At 42.4% G+C, this 24729-nt stretch overlaps 1 protein-coding gene and 1 long non-coding RNA gene across 7 annotated transcripts in view; one reads left to right on the forward strand and one right to left on the reverse strand.

The window, feature by feature from the left end:
• Nucleotides 1-13159, forward strand: part of LOC127387346 (uncharacterized) — a 508224-nt gene extending 495065 nt beyond the window's left edge. For all 6 annotated transcript variants that reach the window (XR_007890100.1, XR_007890099.1, XR_007890101.1 and 3 more), the window contains 4 exons: nt 56-213; nt 2144-2263; nt 4641-4766; nt 11339-13159. This is a non-coding gene — a long non-coding RNA (uncharacterized LOC127387346). The remainder of the gene's footprint in view (nt 1-55; nt 214-2143; nt 2264-4640; nt 4767-11338) is intronic.
• LMO4 (LIM domain only 4) lies at nt 8182-23545 on the reverse strand. The gene is made up of 5 exons (XM_051625556.1): nt 23216-23545; nt 20780-21018; nt 13815-13911; nt 13309-13464; nt 8182-9149 (listed from the first exon to the last, which is right to left on the reverse strand). The coding sequence occupies exons 2-5, from the start codon at nt 21013-21015 to the stop codon at nt 9141-9143; spliced, it is 498 nt and encodes a 165-aa protein (XP_051481516.1). The 5' UTR covers nt 21016-21018; nt 23216-23545; the 3' UTR covers nt 8182-9140.
• Nucleotides 23546-24729: the final 1184 nt, after the last annotated feature.

Consider the following 24729-nt stretch of genomic DNA (forward strand, 5'->3'; position numbering starts at 1 on the left):
GCCTACCTCTCTTAACTCTAATACTGACAAAGTATGTCTTTCCTTTTCTTCACAGCTCCTCAAGCAATCAGTGTAACTATTGACTGACCTGAGGGCAGTCCCCAACCCACTGTGGGTTTGGCAGGATCCCTGGAAGAGGCAGGGGATGAGCTGGTTGGAGGCTGATGAAGATTTGGATGTGAAGGGACACAGATCCCCCTAAGGAGCTATCAGGTGACATTGACACCACTAACAGCCTGTATCACTCATCCATATGACACAGCTCTTCTCGTACCATCTTCTCAACACAGGGCTGAGGTTCATATGGTCCATCTGTCAGTATTCCTACCTGTGCTTGTGGTGGGTACTCATTCTCATATGAACTACAGATCACTGATTAAACATGCTCCCATACCTCTGGTGAGCAATCACAGCAGACCAATTTGGACAACCACATGTTCTCACTGAGCCCTGTTGTACTGTGCAGTAATTAAGAAGTCATGACTCCTATTTAAATATAGGGCATTCTGTCCTAAACCTCAGAGAGCCTGTGGACGTGAGTAAGCTCACTCCCTAAGGATGTTCCCCAGACTGTGTACATGCACAAACTTCATCAAAAGGTTGTAGGAAATGCCAGATCCACATGTATGAATTCCACCTATTTTTTCTTTAAAACACATCACTGATTAGTCCAGGAATGGCAAAAATTAATAGTACTGAGCTAATTCCTATACCAGCTGCCTACAAAGAGGGTCCTTTAGGCACACTCCTGCCCATTTGCCTGCTCGTTAATCCACCACTCTAGAAATTATAAAACAAAACAAAACAATTTGTCCCTTTGTAAACAAATATCCATCAGCATCACTTTTATACGGCCCATGTCCCCAACACAGCCTAGCTTTTAAGTTCCCAAAACCCAGCCAGAATCTCCCCTAGCACATGAGGACACGTTTTCTAGCTTGAGCAGGGTAGAACGCAGAGAACGTGGCCATCTCAACCAGCGGCTGCTGCGCCCCGGCAGCCCCGCACGAGGACAGAGACACCATCTGCCTGCCTCCCGTGGCCGAAGCCTGTTCACAACTGCCAGCCCTTTGAAAAGCCAACCTGGTTCTCTGATTGATTCACTTTTTAATGAACTGGGAAAGCCTGTGAACTTAAACCCTGACACTACCACCTCCCTCCCTTCCTAGCCCTCCCTGCAGCAATGTACTGATTATATTTCATGTTATTATGGGATTAATACAGTTGCCCCCAGTGCCTCTTTCCCCTCAACTTCATCAATAATAGTTGTGTACTTCTCTTACTCCGGCTAGGTTGGTTTCTCCCTGAATCTCTCCACATCACCTGTGACGTGTCAGCAAGGCTGTATCATATCAGCCCCTCAAAGCTGCCAACACTGCTAGCATTTAAAACCTCATCGTGTCATGGCCTTGCATAAGCCTTGCGTATTTAAGAGGGCATCTCGAGCTTTGCTATGCACTGCATCAGCTCTCTAAGTGGGTAGCACATACTTAGCACTATTGAAAATAATGAAATAAGATAATCCACAGAAAAAAAAAAAATTAAATAGGTTGTGCCCGTGTCATTTGAATTCACAGCAGAGATATAAAAAAAATACACAGGCATGTTCAGTAGAAGGAAAAAAAAAGCTGGTGGGGAGCAAAAGACCTGGGCCCAGCACCACCCAGTTTTCTCCCACAGCATTTCTTTATACAGTACAAGCTTTACATTTACTTTGTTGGTGTTACGGGGGTTTTTTTCTCCCCAAGAATCCTATTTTCTAAAAACATCATTAAAAATGTAATTAACTGGCTTATTCTTTGGAAAGTCTGTGATTGTTTACAAAAGAATTGCCACACAAGCTGCCACCTTCGACTGTATTGAAGCAGGAAGTTATGCTCTTGTTTACAGCTGTGCATCAATTCCACAATATATTTAGTTTTGGTACAAGTTACATACAAGATTCTTACAGAGCTTAATGTTGCAGCAAATAACACATATAGTAAGCAAGTAGGATTTATCACTGGCTGTAATGTCATAGCACATATTCTAAATATGTACAGTGAATGATATACACACACACACATGCAAACAAAATGGAAATATATTTAGTTTAAGAAGTGATGAATTGTGTTTGCTTTCATTATTCTCATTTTGTATGTAGGAGAATGGAGATGAAGCACATCCATGAAAAGGCTGGCTGGTTGGGATCACATCCGTGAAGAAACATGCTCACTGACAAGCAGGTTAGAGAAGAAACAGCACTTGGCTACCCATGGCATGGGTAAGTGAGTGTGGGGCGGAGTCGCTCAGGAGTGAGGAACCCAGTGTAGTAATGGGGTCTAAACAAATGCCATGGAGTCTTAAGATGCTCCCAAAAAGCATAAAAAAAAATATCCAGCTAAAATGTCTTCCCCCAGATGTTTTATTTAAACTTCTTTCTTAAAGAAGGATTTGGTGATTTTCCCCTTTAAATTATTTTGGGGTTGTTGTTTTGTGAGGTTTTTTTCTCTTTTGGTCTCTCTCATAAACACAGAGGCCAGAAGGCTATGCTTAAATAATTCATCTACAAATTTGCAGTATCTTTTTGAACTATAGCAATTAAACGGAAAATAGAAAAATCAGCTCAGCATCCTGTTTGGATGTAATTAAAGGTATAATCTGTTCCATTTGAATACTTCAGTGCTTACCCTTCTTAAAACAACAAATAAGAATAGTAGCTCATTTGCAATATGTTTTTTTTTCAAGCCAGCTAAAAAGACTAACTGATGAAGCAAGAATAATATTTTTTAAATGTGACATAAGCACAAAAATACCAACTGCAGCTTTCAAATGATTGCTGCAGATCCCAAGTCTGATTGAGAGTTCAGTAACAAGGGGTATTTATGGCAAAACACTGAAGTCTTCCACTGTTTGGTAGCAGCATCTTGATATGGCTGATATAAATACCTATCAAATACATCAGTGGAATGAATATCAGAGGATATCCAAAAATATGTAAGTGAGATGCGTATCAGCTCAGTCTTTTAGGGGCTGTTTGATCTTAAAGTTTCTTTCTAAGAATAAAAGACAAATACTACATTCATTGCCCCTTTGTTTTCCTTAAGCAGCTGATGATTTTACAGCACAATAAAATTACCCTATTAATGGCAGGCTTATGAGCTTGGCTGGATTTTTTACCTCCTACTGGACATTTCTCCACTGTTCAAAGAAATTGAAGTCAGGTGTAAAGTTAGTATCTGCTTTGTTCATTTATTCTTCTGTAAGCAATCAAGATTTTCCCAAATCACAGGGCAATCTCTTGCCTTTCGAGAATGAATATAGGCCCTGTTCTCTCAATTTAGTTTAACAAAACAACTGGCATAAGTTCAATGGAACCAATGATTATTCTGAGAGGTTACAGTGAACCACAGAAGTTGTTAGCAAAAAGCCTGCTTGTAAGATCCCCTAAGAGGAAAACTATATGGATATTTCAAAATGTAATTAACAGCACATTCCAACAATGTGAGAAAGAAGCATTGGCTGGTTTAGCTGCAGAGGAACCTGGCTGCACACAGAGCTTTGGCTTGCCCAACAGCCACCACTCCTTTAAGAGCAAAGGGCACGGTGAGCACCAGAGGGGACCACTTGCCACTCACTCACTGCTGCCAAGAAAGGCACCAGGGCAGGCTCTGTCTGCAGGGGCTCCTTTCATGCTGCCAGCCTCACTCTGCTTGGCAGTGTGGCTCCCTCCCTCCTGGGCATGTTCACTGGGTCTGGGACCCAACCAGAAGGAATACCTCTTTTCAACATGTCTGTTTTATCTCCACTACAGCTCTCTTGGGGCAAGAATGTCTCAAGCTTAGTTTTCGTTTTAATGCTATGGTTTGTAGGGCTGTTTCAGCAAAATTATTTAGGTGAGCCAAGACAAAAAAATCAGCATGAGCCACTGGGCAGGATGGGGGCTTACAACCCTGGCTACCCTCTGAGATCCCTGTTGCCTCCCCTTGAACTGTGTAGCCTCCTGCACACCAAAAACATTTATGTGAACTTAATGCTAGAACTACTGTAAAAGGAAAACAACCACTTGTTAAAAAATAGCCACAGAGCAGGGGAGGAGAAAAAAAAAATCCTGAACACCGTCTGTCTGACTCCCATTAAACAGGACTCTTTTGGGTTTTTTTAAGGCCTTGGGCTTAGCCATATGACCAGTCTACTGCAGTTGAATGAATTACTGTCAGCTGGGCCATTTGCACTGAGGTTTAAGCATAGACATTTTACCTGCCCTTTTCCAAGGGCTGGGAGCCTGCAGATGCTGGGCATGGATGATGCTCCTGTTACCCATGTACCACCTGATGCAGCAGTTTGCTCATGGGTCACACTGCAGGACTAGGGCCCAAGCCATTTCACCCTGCAAAGAACATCTCTGAGAGACACAAACCTGTTTCTAAATGCAGCAACACTTATCTCATGCATGCCACAGGTGTGATGTCATCCCCTCTGGCAACAAATGAGGATGTCTACAGCCCCACTGTGCAAAAATGCCGGAACTGAAGTTAACACATCTTAGACTTTGTTAAAATATGGTGATAATTAAGAAATATAATTACCACTACAAAGTTAATTCCTCTTTGAGTTCTTACAAACAAGTTTTTAATTTGCACCAAAAATTTACATTTCAGATTTCAAGTCAACCACGAATGGCTCCGAGCTTGGCAGGGGACTCGGGCAGCGGCTGGTGGGTTCTGAGGGGGAAGGAGCACTGTGGCTTCCCAGGAATGTTGCAGGCAAACCCTGGATGTGCACAGGTAAGCTGATGGGATTGCTTTAAACTGTCTCATCTGTTGTACAGGTGTGAAAATACTAACCCTGTCAGATAAACTTCTGCTTTTTATTAGAGAAAAAAAATCGTACAAGGTAATTGATTGGTTTCTTCTAGTCTTTTATGAGTTGTGATTACAGAGCTATCATAGCCCTGTTTACACAGCTCTAGCAAGCCAGGACCTGCAGCATGTTATTGGCTTGCGGCCCACAACTCGCTGGCCATTCTCAACAGAATCAATCTGAAGCTGAAAACATCCCCTGTAGGAAGCATAGACATCCCTGCTTATACAGGAACAGAAAACAGTAATAACTTCAGGTCCTGTAAGTTGCAAGTTCAACTTAGAGAGATCAGCCCTGACTTGTCATTGCTCTCAGCATGTTCGTGATGAGATCAGAGTGCTTCACAGAGGACTCATACTTTCAACTTGACAAGGGACATAGGTGAGCATGCTACACTTCACTGTTACTTGCAGCTCAGACTCTGCAGAAATAAATGGAGAGCTCCTCACTGTTTAACATGCAGTGAAAGCACTGCCAATCTAAAATGGCTGATCAGTAATACTTTAATTGCAGTTTCATGGAAACAAATTGCTATTTAATTGCAATAAGCTCTTCTGTGGCTTAGCTGGACTGACAATAGACATACACCTAACAGTACTAACAGTAACAAGCAGCAACAATGGTTATCTGGTACTTTATGTACAGGAGGCTCAGGCAGTGAAATCAGACATGAAACACAATTTCACACTGAAGAAATACAATACTTAAAAAAAAAAATTAATCATATACTGGCATAGTATGACTTGATATTAAGTAGTCAAGACATTCCTAAAGATCATTTTAATTTAAATATTTTTATCAATTTATTTGGCTGGTAGGTATATGTCAAGTGTGAGGTTTTTTTGCAATGAACACCTCTGTTCAAGTCGCGAAACAGATACCAGAATACGTATGTATAAATGTTTTTTTAAGTATTTACCCTAAAATTAGATGACACAAATTTTGTCCGTGTTAACAGGCAAAAAGGGAGACAAACTCAGTGTGGCTAATATTCTAAAGATAAGACTTAATTTCATAGGCTTCATTTTTGTAAGACATTCTCATTTTATATTTTATAAGATACTGCCTAACCTGTTAAAATATTTAAAGATAAATCATGTAGGACTGAAAAGACAGTATCTCGTTGCAAACAGAATTTGGTTTGGAAAGGCTTAATGCCCCACTGCTTGCCAGGATCTGTAAATCTCATAACTAGACAGCTGGATAGGTAAAAACATTAAACCCATTTAGAGGGCAATCTTTTTACAAAATTGTTTCATTAATAAGAGTGACAATTTGTATGATTGAGACATTTAGATGCTGTATAGACAGAGCATTTTATCCAGGTTCACGAGGATGATTTCAGATTAGTAATATTTCCTTTGATTTTTTTATAACAGCATTCATTTTTTGAAAGTGAGGGCAGCTCTTACTGAATGATTATTTGTATGACTTTTCAGCAGCACTAAATGCAGAGGGTGTATTTCAGCCTCGGCATAGCAAATGCATGTGATAAAAGGTGAACAAGTACATGTTTTTCCTTTCAGATCTCCTAAAAAAGTGATGTTTTCACCTAAGGACAAATCTAAGTGTTTCCAGTAGCTGCCTATCCACACCTATCATCCCCATTAGAGCCTGTTTTATTGTCTGAAATGCCTCTGGTTTCAAGAAAGTGTTTTACCTAAAGCAAGAATACTACTCAAATATGTTCTATTGTATATTCATAGCTCCATTAGTCCTCCTCCAATTTAGCACATCAAAGCAAAGGCTTCATCACTGCATGTGGATTATGCTAGCATGAGTGACATCTGTAATCTTATATGTCTGCAACTTAAGAAATGCTTTTAAAGTAAGCTATTAAATAGGTAGCTGTGCTTTACAAACGAGTCATATAATAGTTTATTTAAAGCCGTTAATGAACTTCAACCTCTACAACACTAAATGCTACACTACATTACTTCCCAGAAGTTATTAGCTATCTTCTTAGCACTTCTAGGTTATATTGGACAACCAAAAATCTCTGTGTTAAACATTCTACCTTGAGTGCTTTTACTGAGAGACTACAAAAAGATGCCTAGAATCTCACTAATACTTGAATTCTGTATTCATATGACTTCAGGTGTCCTTTCAAAGATATCGAAGCAGGACAATTTGCAGGACTCCACTGAAAGACTTTAATGCCAGATCAAAAAGCTTAGAAACTTACTTTAAAAATATTTAAGTGCATTTAATTAACAAGTCATCCATATCTTCATTTTATTGCTTTATACACTATGCAAGTATGCTTTTCTTTCCTGTCTGATACTTCTGCATTACAACATTTTTTCTCTGCGACAGCTCTATTTTTCCTCAAGCACTGAAGTGTTAAAAGAAGAAATTCAGCAGACCTCCAATATTCTAAAGGTCAAGAAGTAGCATCTGAAAAAAACAACCCCACTATCTGCTGTTGGTTGTTTAGACAGACAAATCTATAAATCAGCTTTTTGTGTATTGGCATCACAACAAAAATAAGTCAAGCTCACTGCGTAACCAAGCATGCTGAACAGTGAACACCTTATCAAAAACAGAATTGAGAAAGAAAGCATAATCATGGTGTATTTCAAATGCATTAGTCTCCTATAAAAGCAGAGTAATTGTTAATAATGGTTTGTTATTAATTGCAGCAGAGGCACATTCTAGATGCTTGCAAGTTGCAGGTTCCTGACTGAAGGCACAGCTGTGCCTTCACATTAGTGTTCTTGCTACAATCATGAAAACTCAGAGCTTTTTCTCACAATTATTCTGCACAGCTCTACCACCGAGCAGCTGACGGGAAAAACCCCACTAAATGAAGTTGCTCCCTTTCAAAGCTGAGAGGAGGCTTTGTTGCTTTGGGGGGGGCACAGGGAGCGGTGCTTTCTTTGTTTGTTTGCTTTCAGAGAACAGATCATATTTGAGATCAGTTCGTTCTCGGAAACAGCCCAGGAAATGTGTTTTTCTTTCAGATTATCAGTGTTGAAAAGTTAGTCTCTTACCACAGCGAACACAACTTTGTGTTGTTCAGCTCAGAACAGCTATTGTATTCCTTTTTATAAATAGTCAGTTCTAGTGCTCAGCATGAGGTACGGACCTTCAAGGTTTTTATTATTCTTTGACCTTTTATGATCTATACATACACGCTCGTGCTTGCACACTCAGACACATGCACTCCCTTGACACAGATGATTCTGCAGAAAGGAACAGGATAGAAAGAGACCACACTACCAATACATCCACCATAATTCACTGCAATATGAATTATAATATACTTGCTATTACCAGAATTAGGAATCTCAATGAAAAATAATTTTGAAGTAGTGCTCTATATCCTTAGCAAAAGTAACACATTTAAGTAGTTTAATAGAATCTTTACTGGCATAAGACAAAAAAAATTGTCCAAACCAAAAATATATTTTTAAAGTAATTTGCAACTAAGGTCAGGACAATGTAAGATAGAGTTTCAGAACAGTGCATTGAATGTAGGGGTTTTTTGTTTTGTTTTAAAAAAAGTAAAGCTTCTAAAACCCATACTCAATTCAGTGTTGTTTTACTTTTTTATTATTTAAATACACCATACTAGAGCAAATGTCTCTGAAAATATCACAAATAAAAGATTTTTCTTCATTCAGCAAGTTAGAAGTAGGTGAAAATTTCTACACAGTAGCTGCTATGAGCCGGACTTTTTTTTTTTTTTTTTTTTTTTTTTTTTTGCCATGGGAAGTAGCAACATTAGGACAAAAACACTTACATGCATACATACATTGTATTTTACAGAGATACAATAAAAGTGTTTGTGATAGAATATCACAAAAGCCACATCTTTATCTCATGTTCAGTTTGATTGAAACACATTTCCTTACAACACTTAAATATACAAAGAGCAAATAGAATGTTGTTAAGGTAAAACACAGGGTACAAACTGGCCAGTGCCCTGCTAATTGTTAATGAGGGTAGAAAGCAGATTCCAATGTTTCTTTTAATTAGCTTCATTAGTCATCTTCCCCACCCCACCCCACCACCCCCCCCCTCCCCTGCTCCCCAGGATGTCCTCCGGTGGATCTTTTTCATTTTCTCTACAGTCTCCCATTAGCCCAGGTTCATGGAGTCCTTAATGCTCATATTCAGTCATTTTAATACACCAATAAATGTGGGAAGGGCAATCAAGAATAAAGAAGGTGCAATGGTATGGAGCTGGCATTGATGCTAGCTACAAAGGTGACTTGTCTACTTGGAGACATGGGATCCATCTGTGATGAACAAAATTTGAGATGAAGGCACGCATTCTGCATTACTCTGACCTTTTAGCAGACCTGTAAGAAATAAAAATGGGTATCTTAGCTAGAATACTAAAATGGAGATAGGAAACTACAACATGACTGCGTTCATCTTTTCCTTATTCACTAATCTCTTTTTTATTAGATTACTTTCCAACTGTGACTTGATTAAGGCTTTCTACACTACCATTCATACTGCTAATGTTTCAATTTCAAATAGCAAAAAGCAAACATTTGCTGCAGTTTCACTACTAAAAAGAGCAGATGGGAAAAAAAAAAAAGAGACAACAACAATAAATAAGTGCACTTTCTGGTAACAAATCGTACAACAAACAAGGTGGTTTTTCTGGGCCCCTTTTAAAAGGGAAGAAACATTATGCCATGCCTTTGAAGAAGCCAGTAATATGATCTTATAATTGGAAGAAATAGTGTGTAAAGCAAATAAGAAGTACAGCCAATATCCTCCCAAGGCAACTTTAGTTAATATGCTGCATTGCACAAGAGCTAAATATAGATATTTCAGGATTTTTTCCCCCACATTTAAAATTCCTCATCTGGTGTGTTAGTTAATGTTACATAAACATTTTAATATATGAAGTCAAACATGTGCTTTCACACTGGTGTTAATGAATTGTGATAATTAAAAGTGTCTAACTCAATAAAAACCTAAACTTTCGTGGATAAAATAGAAATGATCATCCATAGTCTTCAAATACAATCTGTTTGCAATTACCAAAATGAAATAATATATATTAGATTTTTATGGGTTTTAAATGACATTTTGCGCTTCGCAGGAAGTTCTTTTTTCACCCTTTCTCTAAGTTACTAAAAGCCTGGGGTCTATTAGTAACTGCAACCCCCCACTTTCAAGCTAATTAAAGTAGTAGAGGCTTGGAGGTTTAATTCCCCAGAGCTGAAGCTCAGTGTGAGAAAGGTAATTTGTCTGTCCAGAACAAAGATTAGGGAGCAGCCAGCAAGCATATTTAATAAATGAGCATCAAATATCTTCTACTATGGACACAGACAACACCAATTATGTAACTACAAGGGAATTGTTGAGTGATGTGTAAACTAGAAGATCTTTAAGATCTTCTCTGAGAGTCATACTCTTAACTCATACTTTATTTAAAAGTATAGAAGCTGAAGACAAGCGTTTGCTTCGAGCATTGCCAAATGGTGGAAAAACTGCACTTCTAGCAGGTGGGAACACTGTTGCAACCAAGAAATACTGTGGTATTATTAGCTAGTTACTACTAGCTACCAAACCAAAAAAGCTACTGCTACCAGAAAAGCACAGAGAATTCTTGACAATACAGCCCCTTCAAATGAACCAGCACACAGGACATCACAAACTAGAAGGCTGCAGGCAAGTGGTATCGAGGTTAGATAAACCAGGTTTGTTTTCGAACTACACAGCAAGTGATGGGAAGCGGTAATTTACATGTGCGAATTGCCTCGGGGAGGCAAAAAGCAGGAATAGCCAACATCACTGCATTTGCCTAACTAAAAAGAAATGCAAGTTTTTAAACAAAGTAAGATCCGGCAGCCCTTCCTGCCTGCACCAAACACTAATGGGTATTAACCTGTAAACTATATTAAGACAATAGTGAGTTCATAACTGCCACACCTTACATACCCAAAACAGAAATGTGCTTTAATGCTGAGAGTATGTCTCAATCTCTTCAGCTTAATAAAAAACCCTGTAAATATGTCTGTAATCTCTAATGGTAGAATAACCTGGAGACTGATTGATCTTTAATGTTTAATAAAGAGTATCTGTTACAGCCAACTCTGTCATAGTGGAAGAACATTTTTAATTAGTGGCCCTAAAACACACAGCTTTCTGGAAAACATCTCTGCTGTAAAGAGACTGTTAAAAAAATAACATACAAAACACAACTCTTCTGGCACCTGCCCCTGCAGCTCCCAAAACTCCATCCATCTGACAAATGTATCAATTATCAACTTGTCTCCTCAACTGTATTTCAGTTTTCTCGGGTTCGGGTGCTCCACAATTCCCCTTTGAAAACTGGGACGAGAACTTAGACCATTTTCTGGAGATTATATTACAAAGAAAAAAAAAAACCTAAACTATACTCTCTCTCCCCCCAGTCTTCCCTCTTACACCTCGTCATCTGCCTCAGCACTGACTGCAGCAAAACAGTCAGTGGCACAACTAATAAAAACCTGTTCTCACCATTTTCTCTGCATTTTGCTTCTACCAGGTGCCTACAGCCATGAGCTCTGCAAGCCACATCCAACTGTACTTCTTCACGTTCTGTGTTCCTCACCATATCTGCTGCTTTTATTACGACTAAATCATTTTTATGTTTTGCTAAGGCATAGTAAGAAACTGATAAAACTAAGTGATAATTTAGACAGCTATTTGAAGTTACATTAAACTTTACATTCATAGAAGACAAGTGGATAAACCAGTCTCAAAAAGGTAAACCTTTTACTACAGTGTATAAAGATAAATGGTTTTCCCTATATTTTGAAATGGGATACCTACAAATATTAATGTAACAGATTCCCTGCTAGCCAGTCTGTATTACAGATTTGTTTCATTAAAATTCACAACAGTATAAATCTATGAATCTTTAACTGTATTTGTACTTCCTTGAGCAGAGGCTGCACATCCTCTTAAGATCTTCCGATCTTAATTATCTTTGTTCTTCTAACTATATAGGACTTCTGTACTCAACTCTCTCATCACCTCGATTGACAAATTAAGTAAATAAAGAAGTCTGGTTTATTTTGATGTAATTAAATTCACTGTGTAAGACTTGAAAGAATATTTAAAATTAATCAGTAAATTTAGGCAGAGAAAAAAAACCCCAAACAAACAGATACTGAAACGCAGCAACACAAAAAAAAAATAATGGAAATTAAAAACCAGTTTGTGTTCTCTTAGACCTATTCCTCCACTAAGTAAAAGCACTAAAAAAATATTCTGTACATTGCAGAATAGATCAGCCTAGCATTTGTCCCAGATTTTTTTAATCTCCCAAATTCCTATTTGCAGATAAATGTTATTTTTTGTGATCCTTACAGACATTAATGAAGTTCCTATTGTAAATCTATAAAGAATTACCAACTGAAGTGTGCACTTTTTGTTTCATTGCAATAACTCAGTGCTGTGTGATTGCCTGGGTTAATGATGAAAAAGTCAAATATACTATCAGAGCTGATGGAAAAATCTATCACCAATCTGAAATTAAAATTCATCTGTGGTCAATAAGATTTAATATCCATGCAAGTGGCGCTGTAAAGAGTAAATGAATCAATGTCATCAATACATAATCAGTATGAAATATGATGTGAATACAATTATGTGCAAGAGTCATACATTCACTCTTTTCTGGACCAGGGTGGAATGAACAGTCTCTTAACTCAAGGTTGACAGTAATTGTTACAAATTAGGCACAGCAGTTATCAAAATGCACTCACTTGCATAGCTTTAGGACTTATTAAGGAGATTAAAATAGATCTAAAACTATCTAGTTTCAGAGTTACAGGACAACTGTTGAGCAGAAAATTTTTTTCTTGTTCTCTACATGATTCGTACAGTCATTATTTACTTATTTAGCTAGAAACCAAGAGCTATCAACCACAGAGATGCACAATCTCTAGTTGAGCTATTAGTGTTATGGAGTGATAAGAAAATAGCAGTTTGGTTTTTAAATCTGAGTTATGACATACAAAACAGACAAGAAAATACTTCTGAAAGAGAACTCCAGCATGCTCCCTCATCTAAAACCTTAATATTAAAGTGAAATACATTCATTTACTTCAGGAACCTTCTCTTCACAAGACATTTATTTCCATATTAAAGTATCTAATTTTCCTCCCACAGAATCCTGCTCCCTTGTAGCCTTTAATTGAAAATTATAAAATAAAATACTTCTCTTTGTTAAGAGTTTATATTAATGTATGCTCTCCATTTCACTTTGTACATAAGGAGTTCAACAGCTGTACAGGTGCTCATGCCCAAACCAAAGGAAACTGACTTACCCTGTATGTCATATTTAAATGGTTAGTATTTTCTCCCCATACCCCATGTCTAAGTTATTTAGGGTAAGTTCAGTTACTTAAAGTCTCCTTTCAGGAGTGGGGAATGTCCGCTATTAGAATGAAAAGAAATTGATCTTCATTTAGCTCTAATAAAGCTTATTAGTAATTGTTGAGTATTCACCTTCTGGTCTGGCAGTAGTGGATTACTCTGAAGTGAATTCAAATGGCCATTGATGAGAGCTGTAGGTCTATCATGTTCACAGAATAAACTGCCATTGATGTAGTGAAACCGATCTCCAGGGACCAGGCGATTCCGGCAGGTAGAGCATGTAAAACACTGGAAAGGAAGAGACAGCAAGTGAAACTACAGCACAAATTAAGTATGCTGCAGGTTTGAAAACTGCACTTCAGAGACTGCGAGTACAGTTGAGATATGGAGCTGCTTGGTTTCTAGCATCTCCAAATAAGGCATTAGTCTTACCTGTGGGGACTATGCAGTACATAACTCAAGTATAGTTTTACCGATTACGAGGGAACAAAGCTACACACTAAGGGAAGCTTTATAATATACACTCGTATTTCTAGTTACTGCTTTGCATTTCATTCACAAGCAGATGCAGATGTTACACTAAAGAAGCATGGCAGTACTAATCAGCTACTAAAAAAATACAAAGAAAAAAGTCTCACCTTAAGATGATAGACGTTGCCCTGTGCCCTCATGACCAGCTCACTAGCAGGAATGGACTGTCCACAGGCACTGCAAGCACCACTATTTCCAAATAACCTGAAACAGAGGTGATGATCATGAATAATTTAATACACAGGAGACTCTTAAGTGTTTTTGCACATCACTGCAGTGGTTTATTACACAACTATTTGAGACTTCTAACCCCCATCTTCCAACTTGCTTTTGTGTTGTAATGTGAAAAAGTGTATTTTTGTGTAACAACTGGTAGCTTCCTCCTACCTTGGATGTGGTTACACAGGATTTAATCAGAAATATTGACTTACACCTCTAGAAACACAAACAATTCTGTACTACACACATTTTATCAGATTACTGGGTTCATCATAAAAAAAAGATACAATTCATGACTGGAGTTTAAATGCATTGTGTCCTTGAAATTATATGAAGAACTCTTTTGTACTTTAATCATATCTTGAGATATGAGTCATCAAAAGGGTTAAGAGGATTTGATTGTATATCTAAGAAGACATCATGCTCAGTGTATTGAAACTCCAGTAAACCTCCATCAGTGCAGAGTTTCCATTAGAAACTCTCTGCTATCCAGGTTGATATATAATGTGTATGGGTTAACCTTTTCAATCATGGTGTCAACACTTTAGATTTGCCTCTGCTCATCTCTTTCATCCTAACCTTCTCTCTCTCTTGATAATGAAATGCTTGCTCCAACTTCCCTCTATCTGCTCCTGAGTCCACAATTTAGATTACTTCATCTCTGCTAGCAACAAACTGAATGAAATTTCGATTTGAGCAGAAAGTAATTTACCGGGATCTGGACCCATTTGTCATCATATCTCTCTGGGTGTTTGCTGTATCACTGCAGTTTTCCTATGCAATCAAATGAGACCACAACATCTGCCATTGGGGGGGGGGGCACACGCAGTGGGGGAAGGGGGGAAATAGGCAGAAGAGTGGTGGAGAAAAATACATACATAATTCTTCAAATCCATTTAAAGGCACAACACATCGATTCAGAACATAATACAATAATGATTATTGAGTTCTACTTTTACAGGCTGAGTTACCTAGAATTAGAAAACCTCTTATTTGCTTTTGCGCACGTCTCTAATATATACAGATATTTATAAAGACTACCACAGTCATTTTGCAGTAAAAAAGGAAACTGAACTAGCTGGCAGGGTCACAGACCCACTTTTCTGCACAATGTAAAACATAGTAATAGGATTTACAAATTAGCAGATTGGTGTCGTAATAAATATTAATATTTGCATCTCCTTCCTGTCCAAATAAAGTCATAAAATTCTGTTTGTGTCAACCTAGGAGATGCATTACAACAAAATACCCGTAATCTGAATACTTGCAGTGTGCCTCTATATAAAAATAATTGCTTTAAATTTTCAGAATCTGAGCTTGCAGAGGAGGCTTGTCATGTTCAAACTACTAATTTGCTGTCGCCACTTTATTGAAAATAGCCTGTAAGTTGTTATTAAATGTATCGACTGAACGACAGAGAGAGTAGTAAAACTGCCCCTTAAGATGGCTTTTAATAGGAAGCTGAGAAACAAATTTTGCAGCAGCATCGATTTGAAGAGTTCAATCAAAACTCCATTTCAAAACTAATTAGTCTGAGATCCACGACACATTGACACGTTCTTGCAGAATCACAGTGGTTACAAAAGGAAAGCTGAACTAATACATTGTCAGAACCTCCAGCCAAAGGGACTGAACTGTCGGGAAACTAAGGGTCCATTATTAGGGCATCTTCTAAATCAGGACCAGTTCTGAGTAGCTACATGATGTATTGAGGTTACTTCCAAAGCTTTACGATACGCATATTTCTTCCTCCATTGTTACTCGTAATGAAGTTGGCACTTAGAAGGTGCAGGGGCAGCACAACGAGAGGACGCAACAAGACGCTGTTGTTACATTTCCACAGCAAAGATCCAGAAATCTAGGGTAAGGGGGTGGCAACCAGGGCCCTGATGGATTAGGGTGGAGGCAGAAAGGCAAAGTCCTGCAGAGGAAGAGACATTACTTGTCTGGGAGAATCTAAAGCCGGCGAGTGAGCTCTCGCAACTTCCCGCACGATTGTACCACCCAACTGAAAACATGGCTTTTGGAAAACTGACATCATTGCACTACCTGTCTTCATTAAGCACTCATTTGTTACACAGTTCTGACTAGAACTGATCATACACCTTGACTGTCTGTGAATTCTAATGAAGGAGTCAAACTGATTCAGAAGCTTTCCACATATCTTAGATTTTCCCTAAGTGTGTTCCCAGAACAATTCTGTTTGGGGAAGTTACTTCAGATGAATCTTCTGCTGATACTCCTAAAAATTGCGTGCAAAGTCAGAACACCTTGATGCTGCTTTGTATTATTTACCAGGTAAATTAAGCTTACCTTTCCCTCTCTACCATTATGAATGATTTTGTTCTGCAATACCATTAACAGCAAAAAGGTTTTATCTTTTAAAAAAGGCTTATTCCTCCTTACCAGTAAAGAAAGACTTCCATAGTAACTATTCTTTACTGAAAAAGTTGTTTCACGTGGTTTCTGAGAGGTTGGATAGCTAATTATCTAACCAGGGGGCCTGTCCAGGACAGTATTTGATTTAAAAGGCTTGAGGCTTTAGGTGCTCAATTAAGTAGCTATTGGTCTCAGACTGGACTTTAATGGGCTCTTTTCTCTTTAACTGCAGCAATGGGTAGAGATAGCCCAGGTCAGGCTAATTAAAGTCAGGGGACTCTTTAATTGTGATGACAGAATTGGTTTCAGTTTCCTCTTTGGGTCCTCAGTCCAAGAAGGTCATTAATATTTCAACATTGGGCAATGCAATCAATCACAAACATCAAGAGGTTCCCTATATGGACAAGGCAGCTCTACAACGTTTAGCAGCATTTTCCTGAGCCACCTTAAATAAACTACTGTGTGGTTCCAGCACAGCATCCCCACACCCCAAACAGGCAAACGCTCCTACTTTTTTTTTTTTGAGAACTTTCACAGGGGTGGGAATGAAGGCAGCAAGAAATCTTTTCAGCCCAGTTTCCCATCTGGCTGCTCAAAATTCAGTATCAGCAGAAATACATCTCTAGCAACTTAAACTAAACAAAATAAGGTTCCAGTTGTTTCCAAAACTGTGGAGACAGGTTTAAGTGCTCTCACTCTTGCACAACACAGCGCAGAGCTGTGCCCACAAATGTACATACAAGCCCTAGCAAAGAGAAATGCACATCCAGACCAACTGATCCAAAAGCGATTGGTGTTTCTGTACATTCCCTACATTTAATCTAAATTCTGCACCAGCTAAATTAAATGTAACAAAGAAAGGAAACACAGAAATTGCGCCTGGAGCCAAGTCCATTAAAGGTACTTCAGAATAACTAGAGAGCAAGCACCTTAAAAGCACCAGAAGCTATTGATACTTAAAAGGGGGGGCTGTGCTTAATGGCAAGTGCTGCATTAGTGAAGGGGAAGAAGGGAAAAAAAAAAAAAAAAAAAAAAACCACCACAGCCAAATTACGCTTGGTTAATTCAGAGTAACAGATCTGCCCCCAAGTGAATTGGAGGCCTTGAATTAATTCTGTTATGACAAATCAAGATAAACGTTCCCCCTAAATTGCATGCGATTTAATTAATTTTTGAGATCCTGGTGGTTTTTTTTTTCCTAGCTAATAGTTCACATGCTCCTGTGCTGTCATTGTGCTTGAGTGGGCAGACTTCAAAGTGATATTAAATAACCAACTATTAGATTTACCTAGCACGTCCTATTGGAAAAGTGCCATTTAATTACCTAGCCTGTTCAATTAAAGGGACAGCATTCCCTGAATATAGCAGCTTGCCGCCGATTACCAGAGCAGTGAACCCGCTGCCTGCCGGCCCCTTCCCCTCCCCGGCGCACGCCGCAGCTGGGGGGCTCCCCCGCTCCCCGCCCGAGGGGCCGGGCGCGCTGCGCCCACGCCGCGCTGCCAGGAGCGGGCGCCCGGGGAGGGGCCGCGGGCGCTGCCCCTTTAAGACGCGCCTGGGCAGCCTCCCCCCTCTCCCTGCTCTCTCTTAGAGGCCAATTTTGTTAATTAAATGTTTTGTTTGCGACGCGGCTCTCATTCATTTCGGACACGTCATTCCAAGCAGATCTAAGCCAGGGACCAGATCTCATTAGATAAAACCTATCAGAACTAAGAGAAAATGGAGGAGACACTAATTAAAGCTTTTAATTGTGCGGATTCGCTGCCACGCTGCTGCTTTATCTGGCATCTTAAGGTTGGGAGGGCTGCGCTCCCCTCCCTGCCAGCGCGCTGCTCTCGGTGGGGAGGGATGGGACTGGGGTTTCACCTCCCTCTCTTTTCCCAGGAACCTTGGCTTTCCATGCAAGCCGCCGTTGTACCTCCACGGCTAATATGTTGTCGGGTTTTTTTTGGGGGGACAGAGGGAAAAGGGAAAAGAGTCTTGTTTAAACAACAACAAAAAAAACCCAAAACACGTACAACCTCAGCCAGTTAAAAAAGCTCATTAAGAAATGGGCCCGTGGTCTTGGCCCGGAGGAGTCAAGTCACTTTCACCTGGCGCCTGCTGGGCTGATCAATCCTCTTTCTCCTCATGTTAGTGGAGTCGAGTGTGCCCCCTCTCCGATTCAGAACTGTGTCCCTGGCCTTTGCCTGGGGAAGGGAATGTGCTGCTGCCATGAAAGCCCCACTGAAAATAATGGGGGGGGAAGGTAGGATGGTAGCAGGGAACCTGAAAGACTCGCTTGCCAAATGGGTGGCATCACCCCCAGCCACCAAACGAAGCTGCTTCAAGCAAGAAAAGGGCAAGGGTCTTGCTCATGCCTGCACGACCCATGTGGAAGCCTGTGAAGTCCATTTCCAGAGGGAAAGCTCCAAGTTCGCTCAGCTCTGGCAGGGCCAGGCCGTCCTACCCCACCTTGAGTGTACGGTGTCCAGTTCAAGTTTCAGCAAGGATCTGTCAGAGTTATTTTAGCAAGTCAAATTACACAGATCTAAGGAGAAGTCAGGCGATAGAACAAGGAGATCAATTCAACCCCCTCATCTGATAAAGCATCCTATTCATAATCACCTACATTAAAATAAGCAAGTATTAATTTTTGGCAACACAAAACCAGAGGACTGTGATAAGCTTGCCTGAACTTGCCTCTGGGATGCAGTGGACGCATCTTCTCTTTTTAATTAGTTAGTAATCAGACATGAGGGTTTGTTTGATGATGCTGGTCGAGTGATGAATCTGTACTATTCAGTGCATCTTTACAGTAGTGTCAATTTTTCCACTTCAAACGACACTTCGCCTAACCACCGTTCTGCTCTACTTAATTACAATTCTGCCAGGCTTAGGATTGTTGCTTAGGATGATGACCAAAAAGCACCATTAAAGCCCCATGTGCTGATCTTCTAGCATTTCTCTCTAATACCTGCGAAGCTAAGGCTTTGATTCCTCGAAGATCCTGGGGGCTGCATTTCCTCTGCTTCACTGACTGAAGATGCAGCCATGGATCAGGACAGAGGCTGCAGCATCAAGGTGACCAAGTCTTCGCTCCATCCTTTTAGACCAAGGTCTCCACACACATGCCCACATTCAGTACAGTCTTGATCTTCACTAACAGAAGTCAAGTTTTACAACATAGACAAACTTAGAACACTTGATGGCTGATTGGGTTGTGTTTTGTTTTTTTTTTTCCAGAAAGGAAGAAAAAAAAAGAAGTGGAACTTTTTGGCCATCAGGAAGAAAAAAAACCTGGGTTAACTCTTTGACATTTACTGTAAATGAAAAGGCAGAAGCATTTAAACATAGCACAATTTGTTTTAAATAAGTATTTCTGTTATGCTGGGAAGGTATGGAGCTTTTTTGTTGTTTTTTTAATTACTGAATGTTGAAATAGAACACCTCCTTGAAGCATTCATGTGCATCAGTCTATCAAACCATTTACTCAAATTAAATGTGTAATCCTTCAAAATGCCTCCTTTTAAATTAATGAGTTTAAGTAGCTTGAGTTCACCTGAAAAGATCATACGGGCACCTGACCTCATGAATTCTTTCTATTAATTATATTGGAAACTCGTTGGAAGGGTTACTCTGTGTCATCTTACTGTACCCCAACAGATGTGAGATTAGCAAGGCTTAGTTCCCCCTACCCAAACCTGTGGCATTTAAAGTAAACAGCTTCAAAAAAAGAAGAAATAAGAAATAAAGGGCAAGGGCATATCCCTCCTCTCCTGTCCCCTGCATTTTTTACAGTGGAAGTTAAGAAAAATGTTGGTTCAAAGCCTCTGCCTAACAACGTGAAGGCAAACATGATGCCACTCTTCTTTGCTGTAAGTAGAACCTGTGGCCCTCCAACTGATGGTTAATCAGCTCTTTCACAAGGAGAACAGAGAATGAGTCATTCTGTTTCCACTCAAAGGAGTTTAAAGGTGCTTATGTAAATATCATAATTAATCAGATACTAAGGGCAGGCATTTCATTATTTAGCACCTCTGCCACAGTCTTATTTAAGCCCTACCATTTTAACATTTACCGTTCAGATATGCACACTTCTCCTTCAACACTACAACAAAGCAGATTAATTTAGCCTCTCTGATTGCTGTTTATTTTTAGTTAGGACTTGTTTTGTGCTGACAAACCACTTTAAAGTTACAGTCGTCGTTCCGCCCCCCAACTCTTCCCTCCACTTGGCAGGCACCAGCGCGCCCTGGGCTAGGCGCTAACATCCGTCTCCGCACCCGCACGTCTCCCCGCTCCTGATGAAGGAGCGATCATGAGCCAGCCCACCCCTTCGCCCCCGGGCGCCCACCGCCAGAAATAAAGGTAAAAAAAAAAAAAAAAAAAAAAGGGAGGGAAGAGGGGAAAGATAAAGAAAAGGGGGGGGGGGGGGGGCGGAAAAAAGCAGGGAGGAAGGGGAAAGCTGTCCCCGCCGGCCCGGGCGCTGCCTCACCTGATGTAGTCGTTTCTGCAGAGGATCATGCCGCTCTTGGTGTAGCAGGAGGTGCCGATGTCCCCCAGCTGGGCCTGGCAGCAGGAGCACTTGAGGCAGCGGCTGTGCCAGTAGCTGTCCATGGCGTAGAGCAGGAAGCGGTCGGCGATCTTCCCCCCGCAGCCGGCGCAGCGCTTCCAGGAGAGGGAGCCCGCCGTCACCGGGGGCGGCTGCGAGCTGCCGCCGGGGTTCACCATGGCCTGCGGAGAGAGGGGCGGAGGCGGCTCAGCCGGGGTGTCCCCGCCCGCCCCCCGCGGGGCAGCGCCGGCCCAGCCCGCAGGCGGGAGCGGCGGCCCCGGGGGCAGAGCGAGCCCCGCCGCCCCCCCTGCAGCTGCAGCTCAGCGGGCAGGAACAGTCCCGGGGTTTGTTTTGCTTATGAAAAAAAAAAAAAAAAAAGAAGTGTGTGAAGAGTGGAGGAAAAAAAAAAAAAAAAAAAAAAGTTGTGAAACTGGTTTTTCAGTCCAGGAGAGACTCTGCAGGCTCGGGGCGGCAACGAGGGGCTCGGGACCCACCGGCCGGAGCTTGGGGGTTTTTAAATCTTTTTTTGGTTTATTTTGGAGACATAAAGACACCCAGAGAAAACACTCCAGATTGAGGACACTGGCCCGAATAATAGATCATTGAACTTTAGGACGCCTGTTAACTTCCTACACAAACATACTCAACTTCTGTCTCGCTAATCTGCCCTTGATCAGCAGTTTAAATGCTAAAGCTTTGTTACCCGGGGGGGAGAGGAGAAAAGGAAAAAAAAAAAAAGGGAAAAAAAAGTACAAAAGTTTACCAAACGAAGCGCACCGCTCTGGGTACAGTTACTCTGTCCGTCCCCCAAAACTGCCACTAAAGGCATTTTTCACTTTCTAATAAATGCTTTATGCAAGCAGGACAACCGAGAGATAATATAGGAATCAATTCATAAAGCTTACTCTAAACCGATTAATTTGTTGCCTTCAATCCAGAGCCCAATAAACTCCCGGTGTTCCTCTAGTCACTTATACTATAAAAAGATCAAGTTATTTACTGCCAATTAAGCAGCATGTTTTGTCTTTGTCCCTTGTAAGCCGCGAGTGCTCATGCCGAGGCATCTGGCTATCTGCTAAGGACCTTCAGGCTGATACCTCCAGAGCAGCGAGGACGAACTTTTCCTGCCACTGGCCCAACTTGGCTGCAGGAGAACTGAGGCTGATTTTAAACACACATTTCCTCAGAAAGAGTACCTGGAGGTATGTCCAGTGACCGCACAATAAACCAGAAGAACTGCACCAATTAAGCTGTAACAAAAACCCCGAGACTTGGAAAGAAAACCACTCTAAAAGCCATTAGCATTGCATTTATCCGAACGCATCATATACCTTTATGTAAATTGATTTCTGATGCATTTGTTCAAGGAATTGCCTTTTGTTACAGTTTCCAGCTACAGCCTAAATGAATCTGCATTTCCTGCTCTGAGTCTTTAAACCGTTTCCCTACGCTTTAAATCACTTCGGATTTCTTAAAAGAAAGAAAAAGACTCCATACCACCACCTTAGCCTGTCTTTGTAAAAGGCAAATATAAATATAAAATGGGAAACGTTACACTGAGAAAATCATCCAGTAACCCCATTAAGCTAAAGCTCTTAAGGACAAGCAATACCTTAATGCTGATTAAATCTAAAAAGATGAATCAAGAGGACTGACCAGAAAGTGACTCCCTTGATAACTAAGGACGGGCCCTCATCAAGTTTCATTTAGAGTTGGGGGGAGAAAAGCTTTTAACTTAAATAGGCTTACTCTAGTAATTACACAGCCAAGCAATTTAGGTCCTGGGATAGGAGTCAGTGAAATAGAAAGCAGAGCTGGAAGCTAGAGGCAAAATAAACCCCCCTTTTAACAGCGTCTCTGGTGTTTTTTTAATGGAGACCAAGGGAGGGACAGGCAGAGAGCTGGCAATTTGTACTACAAAAATGGATGCTTAATTCATGTCTTGGTTTTAATTAGGTGATTCACCGGATTTCTCCTGGATTGAAACAAAAGACCGTGTGGGGGGCAGGAAGGGAACTAGAGAGGAGAGAAATAGAGAGCTCACTTTGATCTTTTCTGCCACTGTTTCAGAATAGTGTTTACTACGGGGGAAGCGGGTGCCCCAGCCCTCCCCCTCCTCCATTCACAGCCGAGGCAGGCAGAGCCCTTTCCCGGCGGCAGCTGGAAAGGGGGCAAAGGAAAGCCGCCCCAAGCAGCGGCCGCAGCCAGGCTTTGTACGCGGGGGCCGCGACAATGCCCGGGGCCCGCGCCCCGCTCCGCGCCCCGCTCCGCGCCCCTCCGCCGCGACGGCAGCGCGGGACGGCGGCGGGGCAGGTACCCGGGCATGCAACCGCAGACACGTACGCTGGAAAATAAGGGGTAATTACCGGCACTTCTTACCTGCTTCCCCTCTATATTGCAAAAGGCCGGGGAGCAACGTCGCGCGGGGCGCCTGAGGTGATCTCCTTGCAAAGAAACAAACACAGCGCTCGCGCTCTCTCTGGCTTTCGGGAGCGCTGGAGGGAGCCCGCCGCCCGGTAAGGGGCAACCCAGGCTGGAAAAATATAGGTATTTCTATGAGAGGCGTCTGCCTGGGTCCTTCCTCCAGCTCCCGCTTCCCTGGAGGGGAGCTGCAGAGCTCAGTCCCCGCCGCTGAGCTGCACACGCAGGGCGCCGCCGCCGCTCGCTGCTGCAATCGCCGGGCAAGTTTGGCAATGTGGCTTCACTTTGTACCGCTTTCCCCCCGCCCCCCCCCCACCTCCGCCCCCTTCTCTGGGCTGTGGCGGCTCCCGGGCTTCCCGTGGCGCGGAGCCGGCGGCCGCGGCCCGCCGAGGCGCCTCGCAGGAGCGGGCGGGAGCCGGCGAGTTGGAGGGGCCGGGCGCGGAGCTGCTGCCGGGATCCTGCGGCGGCGGCGCTGGCAGGACGCGGGAGGAGGCCCCTGTGCCTGCCTGCGCGTGTGCGCCTCAGTGCGTGTGTCCCTCCGCGCGCGCGCGTGTGAGTGCGTGTCCGTGCGCTCCCCGCTGCCCCTCACACATGTGTTACTGACAGAGCAGAATCCAACTACACTCCGGCTCGGCTCCGCCGTCAGCCCGCCGCAGCCAATCCGCCCCCGGCTTGTTCAGGCGGAATAATAAAACCTGCCAATCCCCGAGAAGACAAAGGAATGAGTGAAAGGGGAGGAAAAAAAAATAAAATAAAAAAAAAAATCGAGCGAAGGGAGGGGGCGAGGAGGAGGAGGAGGAGGGAAGCGGGGAGGAAGGAGGGAGGCAGGTGGGCTGCGGTGGCCGCGGAGCCCGCCCGCCCGCTGCGGGGCTCGCGCGCAGCCGTTGGGCACCGCCCGCCCCGCCGGCCCCGCTCGAGAAACTTGGCGGCGAGAGGCCGCCCCGGCTGCCCCCGGGGACAGCGCCCCGTCCGCCGCAGCCCTTCCCGCTGCCGGGCGCTTCGCCGCGGGCCTGCCGCCCATCCTCGGAGCCCACCTGGCGCCCCCCGCTGCCTGCGGCCTCGCCCTGCCCCCGGGGCCGCGCAGCACCCTCCTCAGGGCGGGCTGGCCCGCGGGTCCCGTACGGGCGCGGGGAGGAGACTGAGGGACGTGCCCGGCCAGTCCCTCGGGCGCAGGGGAACTTCTAAAAATTCCCCCGGTAAACTGTCGGGGCGCTGTGCTCTGGAATCCGGATACGGCCCGCTATTATTAGCACCCTGTAAAGGTTTAAAAGGGTTAAACTGCCGCAACTGGCTGGCAGTTAGCAGCACGGCTTGTCATCTGAGAAGACAGCTGCGCTCCTGAGGAAGAATCTCGACGATGATAGCAAATCAGAAGTAATACTCAGCAGAAACACTTAAAATTGGGAAAAAAAACCCCACGTATTAATTGCACATTTTTGAGGCCTAAGCGCAGCATGCAGGTTAAGCAAAAG

This window comes from Apus apus, chromosome 7, assembly GCF_020740795.1.
Source record: "Apus apus isolate bApuApu2 chromosome 7, bApuApu2.pri.cur, whole genome shotgun sequence".
In the NCBI taxonomy this organism is placed as follows: domain Eukaryota; kingdom Metazoa; phylum Chordata; class Aves; order Apodiformes; family Apodidae; genus Apus; species Apus apus.